This window comes from Odocoileus virginianus, chromosome 16 (genome assembly GCF_023699985.2).
Source record: "Odocoileus virginianus isolate 20LAN1187 ecotype Illinois chromosome 16, Ovbor_1.2, whole genome shotgun sequence".
NCBI classification, from domain to species: Eukaryota; Metazoa; Chordata; class Mammalia; order Artiodactyla; family Cervidae; genus Odocoileus; species Odocoileus virginianus.
In genome coordinates, this window is record NC_069689.1 from 9,948,869 (window position 1) to 9,970,010 (window position 21,142).

A 21,142-nucleotide genomic window follows, 5' to 3' on the forward strand; every position below is an offset into this window, starting at 1 on the left:
CTGCCGACCTTCTGTTCACCTCTTCGCAAGGACGTGGGAGCACGGCCCACAGGCCTCTCCCCGTCCCCTGCCGCGCACGCGCACGTTACCTGTTGAACCTCTTCAGCATGATGGCGTTTTCCGTGCACAGGTCGTCTGCGGGGAGGGAGCTGGCCTGCCAGCGGAGACGCTCGTCGGCGTTGGAGAGGTACTCTGTCCTTGCGATGTCTGTGCGGAACTGAGGGGGGAGCAGATGGCGTGACTTCCGGTGAGGCCACGGAGAGCCCACCGACCCTCACGCCGGCCCTGCCTTCCTGAGCGTCTCCGCAGACAGTTACCTGGATGTTGGCTTGCTGGAGGTGGTGGGACCAGGTGGTAAACAAGTTCTGGCGCATCTGCTGGTCGAAGTAACCTGCGTAAGCGATAAAGGCGGCTGACAGGAGACAGTCCCCGGCGATGGTGGACATCTGGTTCTTGAAAGTTTCACTTGTCTTCTCCCACCGTTCCCGTTCGGCAGACAAGCTCTTCAGAAGAGCCGTGCTCCGGTTCACCTAAAAGGAAAATCATACAGGTTAGTCAGTCAGTGAAGTGAAAGTTGCTCAGTTGTGTCTGACTATTTGCAACCCCATAAACTATAGGGTCCGTGAAATTCTCCAGGCCAGAAAACTGGAGTGGGTAGTCTTTCCCTTCTCCAGGGGATCTTCCCAACCCAGGGATTGAACCCAGGTCTCCTGCATTGCAGGCGGATTCTTTACCAGCTGAGCCACAGGGAAAGCCCAAATCAAACAGGACTTGTGCTGAAAAGTGCAAATTGGTTCCTGTCCCCTGCAGTGAGGGTTCAGGCGGGCTGCAGAGAAGCAAGCTCAGTGTTCAGACCCCAAGGGGGTGGGACCCAGATCACACACGACTGGGGAGGAACACAGTAGTAGAGTCTGAGGGCCTAAGATGAGTGGAGGGAAGGAAGGGCCAGCCCTGGGACGTGTGCATGAGCAGAAGTAAGGGCAGGAGCCTCCGGGGGAGGGCTGAGCTGGAGGGGCGAGACGCCCGTGTCAGACCGAGGAGCCGATTCTGGGGACCTGGGGGGAGTGTGGGTGTGAGTGATGGGGGCTGCAGGGGAGGGGACAAGGGGAAGGACGGGAGGCCCCGACAGGGAGGCCTTGGTGACACGGCCGACAGAGCCCGAGGCGTGAGAACAAAAGGGTCTGGAGCTGGCCATGGTGGGGGGCAGGGGGAGTTCCCCGGCTTTAGACAGCTGGCAGCTATCTACCTAACACCACTCAGTCAACATGCAGGAAGGCGTCCCCAGGGCCCTCCAGGACGTTAAAGAGCTCGTCCCCAAGACGACCGCGGCACGGGCAGCACTCGCGGACGCGTCCCTTTCCCACCGGGCGAGCCCCGCGCACAGCAGCGCTTCCAGGGCGGCAGGAAGCCAGGCTCCTGAGTACAACCCGACCTTGGCTTCCACGGCCGCCAGGTCCGCCTTGATGGCCTGGGCCTCGGAGATGAGCACGGCGTACTCCTCCTTGTAGCGGGCGATGCTGGCCTCCAGGTCGCGGATCATCTGCTCCACCTCGTTGGCCTTCTGCTGGTTGTCCTTGGCGTCATCCTCCAGCTTCTGCAGCTCGTTGCGCAGTGGCTCCACGCGCTTCAACATGTCAGCGTAGTTAAGCTGCCGAGGCGGACAGGTGGTTTTCAGATGTGACCGGGAGAAGGGGCCCGCCCCCGGGGGCTCCTGGCCGGGCAGCTCACCTGGGCGATAGCCCACTTCACCATAGGCCCACAGGCCAGAGAGGCCCGGTTGACGATTTCGTAGTTGTAGCTGGGGTTGGACATGTAGTTCTTCTTCATTTTCTCCCTTATGGCATCACTGCAAAAGAGGAGCTGTTTCTAAGCACGTGGAGGGCAAAAGTGAAGAGGAGCTTTTCGGAAATCAAGAGCCAGTTCCCCTCTGCCACCTGGCTGACCACGGAAGACACTCCAGGCCATGGCGTTCACCTCCCACCCCTTTCCTGGTCCCCGGGGCCAGCTCTGCGCCCCCAGCCACTTGTGGGGATCACAGGGGTCAAGGGATCAGAGAACTCCCATCAGGAGCAGGGAGAGGGAATCTGGCTGTCTGGGGTGGAAATGGCCTGAAGAGGCGTCTCTGTGATCTGTGAGTTGACACTGCCTTCTGTGGAGGCTGCGTCCGAGACGCCCAGGCCCTAGCAGGCAGGAAAAGCCCCGGCCCCCGCCTGCCTGCCCACCTGATCTCCTCGGCGGAGAAGTTGACGATGGTGGGGATGAAGTTCTCCCTCATGATGATGGAGCGGATCTGCTTCCAGTCCGTCGTGCTCTCCCCCAGCAGCAGGCAGATGGACTCGAGCGCCAGCTTCACGGCAGCAGGCGGGTTGGCCATGGACCGCACCTCCACCAGGTGCTGCTTCTTGATGGACTTCACGGCTGGAGCACAAGGGAGGGGGCGCACGGTGAGGGGGGACCAGACCACCGTGACGCTTTGACTCCCACCAGGAAAGGGGCGCCTGTGCAGGAGATCTGAGCGATCGTGGGGTGTCCTGTCTTAAAACCCTCTGGAATAGCTGCAGCGGCCAGAACTACCAAGACCTTACGGTACCGAGCCCAGATCGTAACATTCTGGAAAATGGACAGTTATCTGTAAAAATGTCTCAAAAATCCTGACTCCTTTGCCTCTATAAAGATGTAAACACTTTTTTAAAGAATGAAATTGCTCATTTATGTTATACCCATTAAACGAAGACATTTTCAGTCCATACTTTAGAAGCTGTCTTTACTGGCTGGCTGAAGACGTGGAATTAACAGCTCAAAAAAAAATGGCCAACACGTTCTACAAGCAGAAATATGCATTTTTTTTCAGCCTGAACTTTCATTAAAACACTTTTAAAAGTAATCATCTGGCAGGTGAGACCTAAATTAAATTCTAATTCAAATCCAACTCTGAATGAAAAGCCATGGTTTGGAAAGGTCACTTCCACTCCTCTACGGTGTAACGTGACGACCACAAGCCGTCAGGTGACCTGAAACAAGTCTGAGGCTGGTGGGCGGGAGGGCCGGGATGGAGGCCACTCCTGGTGCGGGGCAGACGAGACCAGGGGCCCGGGTCGTGATCTCCTCCTGAGCATGTCTCAGCACACGGGGTGCAAGAGGGAGGTGGGGTGAGGCTGCCAGTAATTAGACTCGTCACTGCCGGCCATGACCAGGACACTAACAGTTACAGCAAAACTGCATACTTCATGACACTCCTAGATGAAATTCAAGCCAAGGATTTGCAAACAGCGTACTTAGAAAATCATTACCAGGTTAAGAAAATGTATTGATGAAAAAACTTATCTTGTTAACTTTTTCTCATAACAAAGGCCCAGGTGGTGCTAGTGGTAAAGAATCCGCCTGCAATGCAGGAGATGTAAGAGATGTGGGTTTGATCCCTGGGTCAGGAAGATCCCCTGGAGGAGGGCATGGCAACCCATCCCAGTATTCTTGCCTGGAGAATCCCATGGACAGAGAAGCCTGGCAGGCTACAGTTCATGGGACTGCAAAGAGTTGGACACAACTGAAGCACCTTGGCATGCATGCATGGGGAAAGTGGACTAGCTCCACGGGGACTTTGCTGTCAGAGATGAGGACAGTCTGAAGTAGCTAGAGGAGGTTTCTGAGACCTATCCCTGACACTCTCGCCCCGCGGCCCGCACGCACCGTTCTGGGCCTCGATGACGGCCGGCTCCACCTTGTCCAGGTCCTCCTTCACGCTCATCTGCTTGTCTGCGATGACCTCCTGCTGCTTATGCAGCTGCTCCTGGATGTCTTGGCTCATGACCTAGAGACAGAGGACGGCTCAGACCTGGGGTGCGTGCTAACTGGCTGAATGAAACCCTAGACAGCACTGCTCACACCGCCTGCGCACCCACATCACACACACACGTGCATGCACACACGCACACACAAATCCGAGAGACGGAGGCGTGCGGCCCACACAGGCCACAGTTCCCAGGACAAGAAACAGCACCTTTTTCTTCTCGGCCTCCTGCTGGTCCTTCACCATCTTCTTCAGCTTGTCGTTGGCCGCCGCGTTCTTCACCTCCAGCTCCTGGCTCTTTATCCTGAGGTCCCGACGCAGCTCTTCCACCTGAGGAGCAAAAGCCACGTCAGGGTGACAGAAACACACAGGGCTCGCCTACATGCAAGGGCCCGCTCCCTCCCAGTGAGGGCCACTCGCGCCGTGCTGGACCTGGTCAACCGTCTCCTTGATCTTCCTGAGCCCCACGTTCAGGTGCATCTGCTGCTCCTCCAGCTCGCTGCGCTTCTCGTGGAACAGGTTGGCATAGTGGTTGATGAAGTCCAGGTAGTGGCGGGGCGTGATGGCCATGGTGCGGCCCCCTCGCTTGGCGAGCCGGGCGTTAGCCTTTTGGAAAATGAAGACCCTGTTATTTCTGCGCTATTTAGCCTCAACACACTGTGACCGAACCTCAGAACGTAACTGTTTCGCTGGTGTGACGTGGTGGCATGGCCCCAGACCTCAGCACTCCCGGCACTCAAGACCGGCTCCGGCTGCCGCCCGCGAGATGCCGAGAAGCCCTCCCACCTCTGAGCTTTCTCCTCCCACTTCTCTGAGAGGAGGAGGGTGGTGCTGGCGGCCGCAGGGGTGCACCTCCCAGGACGACCCCCCACGCTGGTCATCTCTACGTAGGTGTCAGCATACCGCCTCTACCTTCTGCTGATTTTCAGCAGAAGCAAAATAAGAAACGGCACCGAGAGGGGTGAGGCAGATCAGCTGCCGCAGTCCCCGCCGGTGGAGGGAGGCGTGCAGAGGGCAGGGGGCAGTGGGGGTGGCCAGCGGGAGCGGGAGGGCAGGGCCCACAGGTCAGAGTGCTCTCCACAGAGCCCTCCGATGGGGGCAGGCTGGACTCCCTGATACAGAGAGCCCACAAGGGACAGTCGGCCCCGGACAGGAGGTCGCGCCCCGTGGGGCGGCCTCCACACGTGGGCTCCTGCTTGCTCACGGCCACGAGCCTCTCACGCCACAGCCGCAGGGCAGGGAGGATGAGCAGGGACCCCGAAGGCCAGCTGGCCCTTCACAGAGAGAGCATGGCCCCTGCCCCAGGGGAGGACGTGGGCCTGGAGAGAGTGGCAACAAGACAGGGCAGATGGAGTCAACGTGGGGAGGGGGCCAGACAGCCCCAGAACGTGCATCCGGGCCCCGAGCAGGTGAGACGTTGCTGACAGAGGCAGGAAACAGGCGAGAACCAGGCACGTCTTTCCTGGGCGATGGTACAGTGTCAAACCCAGAGTGCCTTGGGGGCTGCTTCTACATCAGCTCAGTTCCACGTCAGCACAGTGGTCAGTTTCGCGTCTCCCGTGATCTCAAGACAGAACCCACCTGGTGAAGAGTCTGATGAACAAACACACAGCTGTTCACGATGGCCTCGCGGTGAGAGGGTGGCTGCGGTAGCTTGTCGTAGACGACCGGCATGTAATCGGGCACGATGTAGTTGGGCTTCTCCAGGTCCATCTTACTGGTGAATTCTTTGCCAACCTGGTAGAGCGCTTCTGTGGACCAGTCCCCAAACCAGTTCAGCACACACCTGCAAAGACGCCCAGGTCTTGGAGCAGCTCCCGAGGGGGGCCTGCCCTGGGAAGCGGAGCCGGGCGCGGGGGCGTACCTGTTGAACAGCGCGGGGGAGGTGGCTGCGCGGTCCTTGAGGCCCTCGGAGGACGGGTTCATGGTGAAGACGACGTGCAGGTTGCGGATGACCTGGCTGGTGAACCACTTGTACAGCTCCTCATGCGAGTCCAGCATCAGGCCCTCCTTCTGGGCCCCCTCCTTGCACTGGGTCATCAGGGTCGCGTACTCGTCTCCCTCGAAGAGGCCGGGCACCTGGAAAACACAGCGGTACCCTGGCCTGCGGGGCCTCGGAGCCCGGCGCCATGGAATGCGACCTGCCGCGGCGTGTCAGGGAGTAATTACCTCGCCGTTGGCCAGCAGGGTGTTCATCCGCTCCAGGAACCCAGAGTCCAGCACGTTGGACTCGTCCATGATGAACGCGATCTTCTCGTTTTTACAGCCGGAACGCCGCAGCACTGTGCGGAGGTCTTCGTCGAAGTCCTCGCCCGTGTACTTCCTGTGGACCTGCAGAAGCGGGGCGGGTCAGCCCCGTTCTCGCTCAAGGAGCTGCGTGCATGAGCAGGGAGCCACCGTGGACATCAAGGGGCTCCGGCCAGACCCACCTTAATCTGGTACACGCTCAGCCCGTTCATCCAGGCCACGAAGCGCGACAGGGTGGTTTTGCCCGCTCCACTGACGCCAATCAGAAGCAAGTGGCCCTGAGGCTGACGGAATATCCTGGAACATCATCAGAAGGGATGCAGGTTGAGGCTTTTATGCTCCACTCCCCCTTGGACACTCAAATGCTAACCTTTTTCAGGATCCAGTCTACAATATTTGGAATGCATTTCAACTTGTATTTGTATATTAAACATCCGTGGAGCAACTATTATTTGCCAGTGAGGCAGCAAAGGTCAAAAAAGACATGGCCCTGTCCCCAGACACTCTGGTAACTCGAGCAAGAGGGTGAGCGGCCGTAACCAAGGCAGGTAGGAGGCGCCTGGAGAGGCAGAATGAGGCTCTGCTTAGTGGGGATGCTGGGGACAGTAGAGCTGGACTTAGAGGCAAAGCGGGAATCATTGGCGGAGGCCTGTCAGGAGGCCAGCATGAGGCCTGGCATGAGCCCTCCCCCCACCATTCAGAGCAGTGTGGGTGAGTAGTGAGGCTGCAAAAACCAAAAGCCCACCGGTCAATCCTGAGCACGTGGTCCAAGACCTCGTTGAACAGAACCAGAGGCACGTCCAGCTCCTCCTCGTAGAAGACTTTCAGCCTGGCTTTGACATAGTCTCTCAACTCCTCCTGGTCTACTGGGATGTAGTCCTGTAGCAAGGGAGGGAAGATCCACTTAACTAGGAAGAGGTCGCCTGAGCTCTCACGGCAAAGCGGGCCACATCTCTACACACCGAGGAACCGTCATAAAGGGGGAGACAGAAGCAGGTGTCTACACATGGCAACAGAAATGGAAGTAAGCTAGGATGAGATCTAAAGGTTACATGGAAAATCTCTGTAGAGAAAATGGAACTTCACTGAAAGTGTCAGTAAATGAAGACACGTTAGTCACGGAGAGAGTAACACAGGACTGCAACCACGCCAGTCCCCCAGTGGCGCGCGGATTCAGTGTGATCCCCGTCAGACTGGGCGGTGGAAGGCGCACTGGCGCAGCCTGACAAGCCAGCTCCAGATTTCATCTGGAAGAGGAAAGGCCCAGAATGGAAGGACCCCCGCCAAGAGAAGAACCATGTGTGAGACACTGTGATCCCAGCAGGCAGACTCACAGTCATGATCACGACCACGTGACTTTAGCCCAGACAGCAACGAACGAACCAGCCAACAGGACAGAGCTCTGTAAAAGGCCCCTGCAAAAACCCAAGTGACAGAGCAATCCTGCAGAGACCCAGCGCCAGGCCATGGACACGCACTCGGGGAACCCCATTCGCTAACTCAATTCAGAATGAGGATTTAAATGACAGTGCGTTAAGAATGTGCATTCTTCCAACGACTCTATCAACAAAGTGAGAAGACAAGCCACTGGTAGAAGATGTTGCCTGTCAGTGAAACAGGATTAGTATCTAGAGCCTAGAAATAAATAGGAAATTCCAGCAACACTGCACAGACCTCCCCTGTTCTTCCTGCTTCTGTGCCCCTGCTTCCCGAAGCTCCTCGGTCTGCCACGCCCTTCCTGACACCCAGATGAAGGCCTGTGAACACCCACCTGAGCCCCCACACCGGGGTCAGCCCTCCCAAGATGGAGCTTCTTTCACCCTGTGAGTCTAAGCTCCTAAAGGAAGACTGTTCTCGGGCCCAAGTCAGCACTGCTCACTGAAGAAATGCATGCCAAGGCTGCAACCTTCTAAGACACCCAGCTCCCTTTCTGAGAAAAGGATAACCCCCGGCTATTCTCAAAACATCAACTCTGCCTAGGATATCAGTACATGGAACACTTTCACACAATTTACGCACAATGCCTTGTTTTTACTGTCAGGAAAGTAAAAGCAGGTGAGGCAAAGACTCCCTTCAATACAAACATGCTGAACCACATCTTCTGCTGGTTAGTATCCGCCACTCTCAGAGCAGCCTGCTCCTGGGATCGTCTGCCCTAAATTATCCACTGCTACAATTCTGCAGCCCATCACACCGCCGTGATGTGAGAGTTGGACCATAAAAAAGGCTGAGCACCAAAGAATTGATGCATCTGAACTGGGGTGTTGGAGAAGACTCTTAAGAATCCCTTGGACTTCAAGGAGAGCAAACCAGTCATTTATAAAGGAAATAAACCCTGAATAGTAATTGGAAGGACTGATGCTGAAGCTCCAATACTTTGGCCACCTGATGCAAAGACCTGACTCATTGGAAAAGACCCTGATGCTGGGGAAGATTGAGGGCAGGAGAAGAGGTTGACAGAGGATGAGATGCTTGGATGGCATCACCAACTCAATGGACATGAGTTTGAACAAGCTCCGGGAGATGGTGAAGGACAGGGAGGCCTGGTGTGCTGCAGTCCACGGGGTCACAAAGAGTTGGACACGACTGACCGACTAAACAACATCGCGCTTGTAACCATACCTTCCTTTACAGTAAGTGCAAGTCAAAGACGCTTCTGATCAGATGATGCTCCTAACTAAAAGGACAGGGGAAAAGGAGGACTGCAGACACGGTGCAGGCATGTCACCTTTGACAGCCAGTTGCTGTACAGGATGGGCCGGCTCATGGCCTTCTCCTTGTCGATGTTGGGGAAGTGCTTCAGAGCAACCATGTCGATGTTCTCGTCGGTCCAGCGCCTCTCCTCGTCCTCCACGAGTCTGCAGAGGAAAAGACAGGCCGTGGTGAGGAAACACCAGGCTCTGAGGGTGCTGTGGGCTACCCCGAGGCCTGGCGTTAGCCTTCTACCAGAAGCCTTCATTTTCTGCAAATGGAAGAACCAAAGAATCTGAACTCAAGAGGGCTTAAGTGATCCTGAATGTAGATGTTACAGTGCAGTGCTCAAACACATGAAATTAAAAATAAAAGAAAAATAAATAAAAATGACAAAGCAGGAACTAGGGAAACTAAGAATCTGTCATAAAACAAAGGTTGTACAGAGCTATGAACAAAGAGTGTAAGAAAAAGGTTCTGATTTTTAAAAATCAGTAATTTTTAAGATTCCTTAAAAGATAAAAAGACTCAACCTTTTACTGACACATTGGTTCAAACCAAAGAACCTCCTGTGATCCATGCTGAACACCAACTACAGCTGTTAGCAAGCTTTCCCCTTGGTACTGGTCACATAACCAGGAAAAGTGAAAAGCTTACAAGTGATGTAAGTGATCAAAGCTTACACTTGATATAAGTGGTTAACAGGTAAAAGAGAAAAACCAAAGCCCCAGAGACACATCTGCAAATCCTCTTTTGAGAGTAAAGACTAAGAACGAGGGAGGGTCATGGCTACAGGACGGCACCCCAGGCTGTAGTGCGAAGGCACTGAAATCACCTGTGACCTCTGCACTCTGACCTTGCGTGGGGCCCACCCAACAGGGAGAGAGGTGAATTAAAATGCCTTGCCCAAGGTCCAGAGGTAACCAGCAGGGCAGTCACAGTGCCGACATCCCAGACAGGGAGTGGCTGTGATCGATTCCCCTCCACCACGGGGGCAGGCCAGCCTCGTGCAGACCCTAGCTCGGGCGGTCAACATAGGGGAGCACGGAGCTACTCGGACCCTCGGCTTCACCTGTCCTGGAAGAGCCGGAGCGCCTCGTGCGCCCAGATGCGGATGAGGCCTTCCACAGGCAGCGTCTCCAGGGGCCGCAGGGCCTCGAAGATCCCGCGCACCCAGCGGGTCATCTCCCGGGGTGAGTAGATGTAGTGCGGCTGTGTGTCCTGCGTGAATCGCTCCTGCGGGGAGACCAAGCCCCGCGTCAAGGCCCAGTGAGAAAAGCAGCAATGGCAGACGCTGCGCAACACGCTTACGTTAAACTAAAGAATCCAGACCCCGTGATATTTAAGAAGGAAGTGACAAATAACACTGGGGCTATGACTTAGTGCAGTTAGGTCCAAGGCGCTCACTTTATGTTGAAACTAATCATGTCTTAAACTTACATTGAGAAAACAAAGTAAATAAAACTACAGAAAAATTCTTATAGAAATGCTTTAAAAAATGTACTTCCTAAGCTGAAGGAAAGCTTTTCTAAGCATTAACTCAAAAAGAGAAACAAAGGCAACCCACTCCAGTATTCTTGCCTGGAGAATCCCATGGACAGAGGAGCCTGGCAGGCTACAATCCATGGGGTTGCAAGAGTCAGACATGACTTAGCAACTAAACCACTGGAGAAAGACTACCCTCAGTTTGGCAGCAAGTGATAACTGTCCTTAAGATTTCTTTTTTTTCCCCTGATAGAAAAAGAAACACTAGGAAAATGAAAATAATAAATTTTCTATTCAAATGTAAACAAACAAAAAACCACAAGAAGCACCTCTGCTCATCCAATGAGCAAAGATGGTTTGAATCAGCCTTTTTCCAAGGCTGACTGGATGAGGCACCATGCTGGGAGTGTAACTGGTCCAGCCTGAGTGTGGTGGCCACACCTGGTCACCACAAACACCACAGAATAGAGTGCAGACCCACGTGCCCGGGTTGGGTCTGCTAAAGTGTGCACACCCGCTTAGAAAGCGCACCGTCCAGTCTCAGCTTCACCAGGGAATGAAGACGCGCATACAGGCCAGACCAGGACAGCAGAACAAAGAGAACGAAGCGCCTGGTTGCAGTACCGGCTGGAGAAGTGACCTGATGAGGGCTCCAGGGGAAGCCTCCGCACTGAGTAGGCGCGCCAGACGGAGCTCAGACTCTTAACAGAGCCCTTGGCCCTGGGAGGGGGCAGAGAGGCTGCGCACCTGGGACATGGTGTAGAACTCCACCATCGCCGCGGTGAGCGGCTCCGCGTAGGTGCGCAGTGACGGGATGAGCCGCAGCATGGCCCGGTTGAAGGTGCCGTAGATCTGCGTCAGCGAGGCGGGGCCCGGGTAATCCACGTAGACCACGGGCACGTGGCGAAGGAACCTGCGGGGAGAGCCCGGCTCAGTGCGGGAGCAGCGTGCCCTGCCGGAGGACCGCCTCCCTGCCCTGCCCCCACGCTCCACGTCCCAGCTCAGGGTGGTCTCACACCGAGCGGCAGCTGCAGAAACCTGAGTAAGAAGCCAGCGGAGGTGGGAAAATGACTCGGGCTTATTTCAGCCTCACCCGGGCCCTGCAGGCAGGTCTGGGCAGCTCTCTACTGCTTTCATTCTGAGTGTGTTTCCGAGGTTTCCAGCACAATGGAGGGAAACCCAGAGGAACCCCACTGACGAGCAGTATTCTGTTACCTTTTTTTATCATCGAAACCGTGTTTCTGTTATGCAATGTTTAAATCAATCCCGGAATTTGTGTGTGTGAACCCAGGGAAGTCTACCAGCGGTGTTACCTGTGAGAGAGGGGCTTTCTCCCAGGGTCGGTGGGCGGGTTACAAGCCCCCACAAACTGGATCCTCTCCAGCTTCACCCAGGTTTGATCGGAGGTTCGGTAAAAGCCTCCGTGCTCCACCATCTGAGGAAAAGGGGATGACGCGTCAGAAGCAGAGGTGAGCAGTAGCGTGGGTGGGGAGCCGGGGCCTCACGGACGGGAGCAGACCTGTCTGATGAAGGATATGACCCTCTGTGTCCCGTATTTATCCATGTCTGGCAGGTTGATCTCGTCACAGAACAACACCAGCCACTTCCCAAGCTGCACGGGGGCCAGGACGACCCCGTTCGGGGTGCGTCTGTACTCGCAGTAGTGGTCGAAGGTCTTCAGCAGGAGCTCTGGGGTGGTTGCGCTCGAGAAGTTAAGACCCACGACCTGCAGGGGACAGAGGCCAGGGGAGCGGTGGAAGGCCGATCCCGCCCCTGGCCCCCGAGGTCGGCCGCCCGTCCCTGCCGCTTTACCTCCATGTCGGGCAGGGCCCGCAGGGCGCTGAAGAGCGTCATGGTCTTGCCGGACCCGGGGGGCCCGCACAGGACCAGCGGCTTGTGCTCGGCCAGCCAGGTGTAGAGGAGGGCCTCGTGGCGGACGGTGTCCAGAGTGGGCACCACCACGTCCGGGGCGGCCACCTTGTGCGTCTCCACTTCAATCTGCGGCACCTTGGCCTGCCACGGCGACCACTCCCCACTGATGGACACCTGCACATGGGCGGGCGAGGGTCAGCTGGGGGTCCCCGAGCCTGCCCGCCTGCAGGACCTGCTCCCTTTCACCCAAGTCAGGACCTCAAGTTAACCCGCCTGCCCTGTACCACAGAAGACTAAAGGGACAAGATCCCTCTATGACAGGAAAGGCTGATTAAGGGCAGGCGAAGCTGCTGTGGGGTGAGAACTGGGTAGGCCGCTGCCCTCCGGCACGTGCCTCGTAGTCGATGATGGGGATGTTGGGCGCAGTGGGCAGCGGCACCGTGGTGATCCTCCTGATATACTCGCCCAGCTCTGCCCTCATCTTCAGCCTGCTGTCTCCAGACAAGGACCAGAGGATGGCGTAGACCAGGTACCGCTGTGGGGGGAGGAGGCAGATCCCAATTTGAGTGGAGTTTCAACATTCAAGGAGAGACAGGTACAGCGACGTCAGCCCTCTGAAGCCGCGGTGCCCAGAGCACCCCCCTGTCGCCCCAGACCTGGATATAGCGCTCCAGCTGCTCAATCTGCATGGGGAAGTCGGGGTGGTTGGCGTTGTACTGTGCCACGTTGCGGCAGGCCTGGTGCAGCATGGAGAAGAGGGCACCCAGGCAGCGCAGGCGCGTCAGGTCCATGATGTGCTCTAGCTTGAAGGCATGTTCCAGCGCCTTGGTGACCAACCCGTTGGACGTAAAGTACGGCTGCATGATCGTCGCCGCGTCCCTCTGGATCTGTGAGGGTGGGTCAACGGTGCTCAGAGGCCAGCTAGTAAGGCCAGGGGACTTTCACCTGCTCTAACCCGGGCCTGGGAGAGGGCCCCGTCATGATGAAAACAGTTTTATGGGTTGAAAAATGAGGAGTCAAGGCTTCAGTGACCAATCCCACTCCTTCATCCTGGAAGTTCTCAAAAATCACGCTTCCTGGGAACACTGGTTTTTACCATCAAAACTAAAAATAGGCCATTTTTCATCAATTTGCAGAAAAATCTGAAAGAACTCTTTAAATTTACCATGCACGTCTATGCTTTTGCAACTGTGACCACTGGCTTCCTCAGAAGCTGGTGTGAGACGATGCTGATTATGCTACCCTCCCATGAGTGCCAGGCTGCAGCGGGGGCAGTGCTGCTGTGGCGTGCCCAGATTCGTGGGGGCGGGGGACCCCCTGGGCACGCACTCCCAGCCCCGCCCGCACCTGCAGCATCGGGGAGGCAGCCTCCTCGCCCTCGTCTTCCTTGCCCTTGCGCCGGCGCTGGGCCTCATCCTCCCCCTCATCCAGCGGGATGCTGCGCAGCCTGGCCAGGAAGTTGTTGAAGATCATGTCCGTGCTCAGCACGTCCTCGCTGAACCAGACCATGCCGCAGCGCGACACGGTGGCCAGCGTGGCGTACTTCAAGTCCTGCACCTCAAACATGATCCGCACCTGGAGGGAGGCCAGTAAGCAGATTTTTTTAGGTAGAGATCAGGAAGTTAAAGTTGGTTTACCTACCTACCTACTGAAAAAGCAATTTAACTCAATCTCTCCACACTCCATTCAGAAGTAAAAATATCTTAGTCTGCATCATTCAACACCCACCAACCTTTCTCCCTAAGAACCTGGGCAGGAAAAAAAACCTGCGTGGTTGGGAGAACTGGGAGCTCCAATGGGACAGAACCATGGCTCCCTGGACGGCGGGGCCCACAGTGAGGGGCTGTGGCCAGGCCCTTGCACTTGAACCTGCCAGGCCGGCCAGCAGGGCTTCCATTTGCACAGGGGACTGGCAGCCTCGCTGGGTCCACCGCTAGTAGCTGGTGGGGCTGAGAGGTAAACCAGAGAGTCTGAATCCTGAGCCTTCACCTCAGGGCTAACGTGCCTCACCAGGAGCTCCACCTTCCCAAAAACAGTCAGAATCTACCGGGTGATGAGCTGAGGACAGAACCTGACAAATTACATCAAGACACTCGTCTGCTGAGTGTATTCCTAGACCTGCATCTTGGTTTCTCAAGTAACATAACCGCTAATGGTGACCCTCTGTTGTGATAAGAGTACCCACTCACCCACTCAGAGGCCCTGCTGGACCTTCCGTTCCCTCAACCCACCAGCAGATCCCATCGGCACCTGCTTTAACTCACACCCACAACTCGGTCGCTTCTCAGTATCCCCACGGCCTCCCAGCTTACCCTGGCAGGCAAGCTCCAGTCCGTGGTGACCCCAGGCCTGTTTCCTCTTGGGTCCTGGCCCTACGTCCCTCCGTGCTGGCCAACTGCCCCCCTCTTCCCAGCATGTGTGGGCACGCCCAGGGGCTCCTCCTGCCACCAGGCCTCCACCCGAATGCCCAGGAGCCTCTCCCTCAGGCCCCAGTCTCCACTGAAGCTGCCAGCATCCCCATGAAGCCCTGATGGAGAGACCTCCTGCCTCAGCCACACTACTCCAGCCTGCTCTCACCGTGGCCCCGTGCCCACTGCTCCCGTCTGTCTGTGGCCACCTCTGCGAGCCCCGGCAGAGCAGGGGTTTTGTCTGCTGGTTACGGCTGTATGTGCAGCATGTAGAAGGGGCCCAGCACACAGTGGCACTCCATACCATGGGGTCAAAGCACGAACACACGTCCACATTAGGCCCGCGCACGGTTCCCCACCTGTCAGGTGTGGTCATCAGAAGGACCCGTACCAGACGCTCATTTCCGAGGGACGACCGTGAGGTCCATGTCTAAATCCCTCACTGCGCCACTTCCCAGAAATCCCCACAACCCCACCCCCCAGGGCTGCAGGAAAGGCTGCCTGACGATTACAGAGCGTGCCTAACAATCAGTGAGCAGCAGCAGGTTACAAATGAACCCTCTGGAACATCTCTCACTGGCCCTGTGAATGGAACAGCCCTAGCCTAGCAGAGAGGCGCTGACAGTGAAGCTACTGACACCTGGGTCACCCCAGGGTGGTGGGCGCCGCCCTCCCGGCCGAGCATGCTGGGCGCGGAGCGCACGCAGGCCGTACGTTGGGTGGGAGGCTGAGGCGCTCCCCATTGGGCAGCGTCAGCAGCTTGTTGTCGTCCAGCACCGAGTTCAAGTTCTCCACCCACTCGGGGTCCACGTCGCCGTCAAAGACGATCCACTGGCGCTTCTGCAGCTCACCTCTCACGTTGTCTATGATCCTGGAGTGGAAGGGGTTAAGAGAGCGGTGATTCAGACTGAAACGCTCAGCTTGCACCCATTCCTGAAGTGTTCCCAGGCTGTGTGAGAACAACGCACTGTTCCACAGGGACAGGGCGCCAGGTCCTGGTTCTCTGGAGGCCCTGACCCAGCCCACGTGCACTCACTTTCTCAGAACGTGTGTGAAGAGCCCGTCTGTCCACTCCCGGGTGTTGGGGTCCAGGGTTCCGTACAGGTGGTCTTTGCTGATGGCTTTGGGGTCGATGATGTGGGCCACGCCCTCCACACCCTCGAGCCTCTCCAGAGCCTTCAGAAGGACGCGCCAGGCCATGCTCTTCCCGCTGCCCGAGGGCCCCACCATCATCAGGCCGTGGTTGATCTGGGTGATCTGATAGAGCTGGAGAACCTGGGGGCAAACCCAGTGGCGCTGTCAGCACTTGCGAGAAGGCACGCGAAGGCTCCTTCCCGCTTCTCACTGCGCCCAGCAAGAGACACGTGCTGGGAGCCCTCCAGGAAATGCCTGCAAGATTTCTAACCAGAGCCCTCCAGCCGGCCACAACCACAGCGGGTAGGGAAGGGTTTAACTGCACTGAGGAGCTGTCTGAGGAGTCAGGGAGGCCACAGCTGGTGGAACGGGAGCTGCTCAGCAAGCCGCCTCAGGAGAGACCCCTGCCAGGATGGAGAGCAGCTGGAGGAGCCCCCTGTCTAACCCGGAAGCAAGGCTCAGGGTCACAGGCACAGCCTGTGCACATGACACTCTTCTTCCTGCGTGACTCACAGAGGAGGGAGGGAAGTATCCAGTGTAGAAGAGAGTGTGAACTCTGTACCAAGGGGCACGTTGACGTTGTTAATTATGATGCTGGACAGACCTACTATCACAGACGCTTTTTTCCAGTGTCCGTCATTCCCCTTTAGCCGGCATTTTCAGAGAGCAAACTATACCACGTGAGTGAACATTTCAGGTAGTTTAACTATCACTGCACTAAAGAAAAAATCCTATTGGGGGACTTGGGGACAAATGTTCACAAACCAGATGACATGCCTGGGGGACAGAGCCCCATCAGACGTAGCTCCTCCTGGGTGGGCAGAGCCGCAGGATGGCTCTTGGCCCCTGGGGGCTCTGTGAGGCTCCAGCCCCGCCACCCCTGGGGGGCTCTATGAGGCTCCAGCTCTGCGGCCCCGGGGGTCTGTGAGGCTCCAGCTCCGCCTCCCCGGAGGTCTCTGAGGCTCCAGCCCCGCCTCCCCTGGGGGCTCTGTGAGGCTCCAGCCCCGCCTCCCCTGGGGGCTCTGTGAGGCTCCAGCCCCGCTGCCCCAGGGGTCTGTGAGGCTCCAGCCCCGCCTCCCCTGGGGGCTCTGTGAGGCTCCAGCCCCGCCTCCCCTGGGGGCTCTGTGAGGCCCCAGCCCCGCTGCCCCTGGGGGGTCTGTGAGGCTCCAACCATGAGGCCCCACTCACCTTCTCCACCCACATCCCGCCGACCTCCTCTCCGTCCCCGTAAGTCAGGTACATCTCCTGACACACTTTCTTGAGCTCCTCCCGCAGCGCCGTCATTTCGCCTCGGTGGTACTGGACGCCGGGGAACACGTCCGACAGGAGGCTGAAGAGCAGCGGGATGTCTTCGGCCACCAGCTTTGGCACCATCGTCTCACAGACGCTCTGGATCAGGATCTGTGGGGGAGACAGGCTGAGCTCCGGGGGCGGCGGCTCCGCGTTCCTGGCTCTGTCCCCGCAGCGACCCAGGGCCCAGGCCCTGAGAACAAGTGCAGAGACCCAGCACCCTGCCCCACCCACCCCTGCCCATTTGGCACGCGTCTCCTCTGTCCGTCCCGGGACATGGGAGTCACGGCTTGGGTGCGGGGGAGGTGGGGAAGACGCCCGCTCACCTCCTGCTCAGGCAGGTTTTCCGCGATCTCTCCTTCATCGACTGCCTCCCCGCGCTCCTCCTTCTCCCTCTTGATCTTCTGGATCCGCTCCCGTTTCACATTCCCCGCACTCACCAGCACGCTCTTCAAGGCTCGCAGACCAAAGTCGTAGTGGCTTTGGGAAGAGAGCTGCTCGTCACACAGTCTGAAAGAGAAAGGGTTTCCTTAAGAACAGTATCCACTGAGCACCGAGCAGCGTCAAACGTCAAGGAACGAAAGCGGACCCGTGGAAGGAAATGTAATCACACAAGCCCAGTTTAAACGGTGCAGTTAACACACGCCAGAAGCACGATTAGGAATGACGTGAAGACTCACTTGAAAAAAGGGACGATCTTGTTGGCGAGGACCTCGGCGGTGCGGAAGCCCTGAGAGTACAGCATGACCTGGGCGATGAGCTGACGGTCGGGCTTGGTCATGGCCAAGCTCCGGAACAGCTTCTTCAAGTTGTCTGGGAGGTTTGACCGGCCCGCGTAGCCAGGGTTCATGGTGATGAAGATGGCCATGTCTGGGCTAACCTTCACTTGTTTGTTCAGCAGCTCACAGGTAATGGGGGCAGAGGCTGAAATTCAGGTGATAGCGTTAAGGCTTGCGATGGTCAAAAAACCACCATAAAATCTGAAACCTCAAACCCAGCGCTATGCTGGCCCGGGACCCCATGGGAGCAGCGGCCTGGCCTTTCTGCGGGCTCTCAGCAGCACGACACCCTCTGCCTGGGGAGACCCGTTTCCAGCCTCCCCACCCACGCAAGAGCCACCCAGATGTGGCATGGATCAAGTCACCAGAGCGGGAAGCCCACTACCCTATCTGCGCATCACCGCTGGGTGTCACGCGTCAGTGAAGAACAGAAACACAGCCTGACAGTAGCTACAGCAACAAAAACGGGTCCAGCTGTGATAAAGCCAACTGGCTTAGACCACAGGCATGGCCCTCGCCTAGGGCCATTAAAAACAACCCACACACAAACCAAACACTCCACAAAACCAAACCCCCACACTCAGGGGCCAGGCTTCCTCCATGAGTGAGCACGCAGCTCAGAGGCACTCATTCCTCTGACAGTCGTTTTATTGGGGTCTGGTAAGACGGGATACTATTACTAGTGAATAAACGGGAAAACTAACGGGTGAACTACCCTTCACTGATTTATTTAACTCCTCCAGCTCATGCGCCTAGGCTCTGTGTGGAACTAGCTCCCAGGGACCCCCAAACACATGACCAGGGTCTGGTCCCAACACTCCGGCCAGGAGGCCTGGCTCTGCGGGGACATGGGAGGAGCCTGGGGCCTCTGTCTGCAGAGGAAGGACCAGCCGCCCGCTAGCTGCCATGGGGCGACGGGGGCAGTGCCATCCTGGGCCCCGCCCACGTCTTCCATCAGGTCGCACTGCCCCGCCTGCAGCCGCAGGTCTGGGAGCTACACTAAACCCTCGCTCATTTCTAACCCACAGCAGCGTAACTGTAGCAAGAAGACGAGCCTCACTCTTATCGAAGTTGGGGTTGGAGTGCTCGCGCAGCGCCTCCTGGATGCACTGCACCTGCTGCGACACGGCCGACAGCATCCGCTCCTCCAGGCGGTTGAACTCGTCAAAGCAGCCCCAGGCCCCCACCTGGCAGAGCCCCACAAAGATGCGCCCCATCGCCTGAAACAACAAGAATAAAGGAGCTAAAAGACGGCCTCGGTGCTGGCCATGTGGGGCTCCAATCCTGGCTTGGGTGATGGGTCCGACCCCGCGCAAATCACATCCTGAAACCTGCCTGCTCCTCTTTGAAACGGGGATAATACCACCTTCCTCCCGGAGGAGTGCAGGGAGGTGGGATAGGCTGTGAAGGTGGAACCAGCTTTACCGGTGAGGCAAGGAGCCCAGCCCTAAACATAGCAAGTACTCCATACACAGCTGTACAGATATAATGTATTATTTTCCCTCGTCTCCCAAAAAAACTCCAGTGACAAAGCTGGCATTTTTCGTTGTTTAAAACAATCTTCCCTATTTGTTTTTCCTAAACACAGACACCAGAAAAATACATTACACAGAAGAGTTAACCTGGTGACGTGAAGCTCAAGTCGGTGTCACGCACCGGCTGGCCCCTCAAACAGCTCCAGTCACCCCGTTCCCAAAGGAGAGTGCTGTGTGCACGGCTCACGGCCCCCAGAGGCACAAGCCTGTGTCCCCACCTGGCCCTCAGCTCTAGGCGGTTCCCTCGGAGCATCTCACCTGGAAATCAAAGGTCTCGTCACAGTTGAAAACTAAAACAAAGCGTCCCAGCTGATGGCCGAGAGCTTTGACAGACTCGGTCTTCCCAGTCCCTGCAGGCCCTGTTATGTGAAGAAAGGGAATTGAGAACTCAAGTGAGAACACGTCTTTAGCTTTAAGAACTGCAGAAAGCAATTCTTTTCCAAAAAACCAAAGTACAGTTTGCCCTCTGTCTCTATGCAAATCCCACTGGGTCCCACTGTCAGCCCTCCACATCCACAGGTTCCACATCCATGGATTCAACCAACCTCAGAAGGAAGCTTCAATTCATGGCTGGTTCAGTCTGAGGGTGTGAATCCTGTGAACACGGAAGGCTGACTGCACATCTATTAAAAAATCTGTGTCCAAGTGGACCCTCATAGTTCAAACCAGTGCTGTTCAAAGGTCAACTACAAATGTAGTAACTGATGTAAAGCTTTAAAGTTTAAGAAAGCACCAGCCATGTAGTTAAAAAATACATTTAGATTCGCTTCATCTCTGAAAAGCAGGTTCACCACCTGACCTGACCTGGCCAGGTGCGAGGAGGGACTCACCGAACGGGGACCCCCCGAGCCTGGCCTCCAAGGCCTGCGTCATGGTCAAATAGCAGCGGTCGGTGAGGGGGGTCTGGACCAGCTTGTCCTGGACGCCCAGATACTCGAAGCCGTAGTTAAACTTGGCGTTCGCCATCTGAATCGACAGCTGCTGCAACACGTCGGTCTGCTTCGGGTCAAAGTAGAACCGCATCTGGCTGAGCCACTCGAAAGACTTGGCGTTGTCGACCTTGCTCTTGATCAGGGACCTGGTAACGTCTCTCTGGTGAACCAGCTCTGTGATCTGAAGACAGACTCACTTGAGGAGGTTATCATAACATACACTACCTGCAGTAGCCTCCTCTGGGACTGCGCATTACCGAGGAGACCTTGAAACTGAGATCCGAGGTCCAGTCACAAGGTAAATAAACATTCCGAAACATAAATTTACTTTTAAAAACAACAGAACTGGTGTTCACACAATGGAATTACATAGAATAAAGAACTGCAACAAAAACAAAGAAACAACAGAAACACCTTATTCTAAGTAAAAACTCTGTAACTCGCATAAAACATGACGGGAGAAGAGCTGTCTCTGACCAAACAGTCTGTCTGCTGCACTAGATGGCGCAAGCCCAGTGGTGAAGTGACAAGGCTCACAGGCACGGCTCTCGAGGCGGCGCTCCGGGAAAGCAGGGACGAGAGCGTGAAAACCCTGAGGGCGGAGCGTCCCCCTCTGTACCGGGGCCCCCCTCTGTACCGGGGCCTCCCTCTGTACCAGGGGTCTCCCTCTGTACCGGGGCCCCCCTCTGTACCGGGGGTCCCCTCTGTACCAGGAGGGCCCTCTCTGTACCGGGGCCCCCCCTCTGTACCAGGAGGCCCCTCTCGGTACCGGGGGTCTCCCTCTGTACCGGGGCCCCCCCTCTGTACCAGGAGGCCCCTCTCTGTACCGGGGTCTCCCTCTGTACCGGGGGTCTCCCTCTGTACTGGGGCCCCCCCTCTACACCGGGGGCCCCTCTCTGTACCAGGGGTCCCCTCTGTACCGAGGGTCACCTCTGTACCAGGAGGTTGTGCATTTGGCTCCTGTTCCCCAAGGTTGCCTTTC

At 56.8% G+C, this 21,142-nt stretch overlaps 1 protein-coding gene across 1 annotated transcript in view; it reads right to left on the reverse strand.

Moving 5' to 3' along the window:
* DYNC1H1 (dynein cytoplasmic 1 heavy chain 1) overlaps nt 1–21,142 on the reverse strand; it is a 62,005-nt gene that overhangs the window by 10,196 nt on the left and 30,667 nt on the right. Inside the window, exons 27-56 of the mRNA XM_020913529.2 lie at nt 20,059–20,341; nt 19,487–19,587; nt 18,754–18,913; nt 17,595–17,838; nt 17,241–17,424; nt 16,813–17,025; nt 15,527–15,765; nt 15,205–15,361; nt 13,430–13,657; nt 12,739–12,969; nt 12,477–12,617; nt 12,023–12,256; nt 11,730–11,936; nt 11,524–11,645; nt 10,958–11,123; nt 9,798–9,961; nt 8,763–8,892; nt 6,780–6,913; nt 6,217–6,331; nt 5,957–6,118; nt 5,652–5,866; nt 5,369–5,573; nt 4,220–4,393; nt 3,998–4,117; nt 3,688–3,808; nt 2,223–2,418; nt 1,729–1,846; nt 1,433–1,648; nt 318–530; nt 90–217 (exon numbers count right to left, since the gene is read on the reverse strand). Coding sequence (XP_020769188.2) covers nt 90–217; nt 318–530; nt 1,433–1,648; nt 1,729–1,846; nt 2,223–2,418; nt 3,688–3,808; nt 3,998–4,117; nt 4,220–4,393; nt 5,369–5,573; nt 5,652–5,866; nt 5,957–6,118; nt 6,217–6,331; nt 6,780–6,913; nt 8,763–8,892; nt 9,798–9,961; nt 10,958–11,123; nt 11,524–11,645; nt 11,730–11,936; nt 12,023–12,256; nt 12,477–12,617; nt 12,739–12,969; nt 13,430–13,657; nt 15,205–15,361; nt 15,527–15,765; nt 16,813–17,025; nt 17,241–17,424; nt 17,595–17,838; nt 18,754–18,913; nt 19,487–19,587; nt 20,059–20,341 — 5,321 coding nt within the window. The remainder of the gene's footprint in view (nt 1–89; nt 218–317; nt 531–1,432; nt 1,649–1,728; nt 1,847–2,222; nt 2,419–3,687; nt 3,809–3,997; nt 4,118–4,219; nt 4,394–5,368; nt 5,574–5,651; nt 5,867–5,956; nt 6,119–6,216; nt 6,332–6,779; nt 6,914–8,762; nt 8,893–9,797; nt 9,962–10,957; nt 11,124–11,523; nt 11,646–11,729; nt 11,937–12,022; nt 12,257–12,476; nt 12,618–12,738; nt 12,970–13,429; nt 13,658–15,204; nt 15,362–15,526; nt 15,766–16,812; nt 17,026–17,240; nt 17,425–17,594; nt 17,839–18,753; nt 18,914–19,486; nt 19,588–20,058; nt 20,342–21,142) is intronic.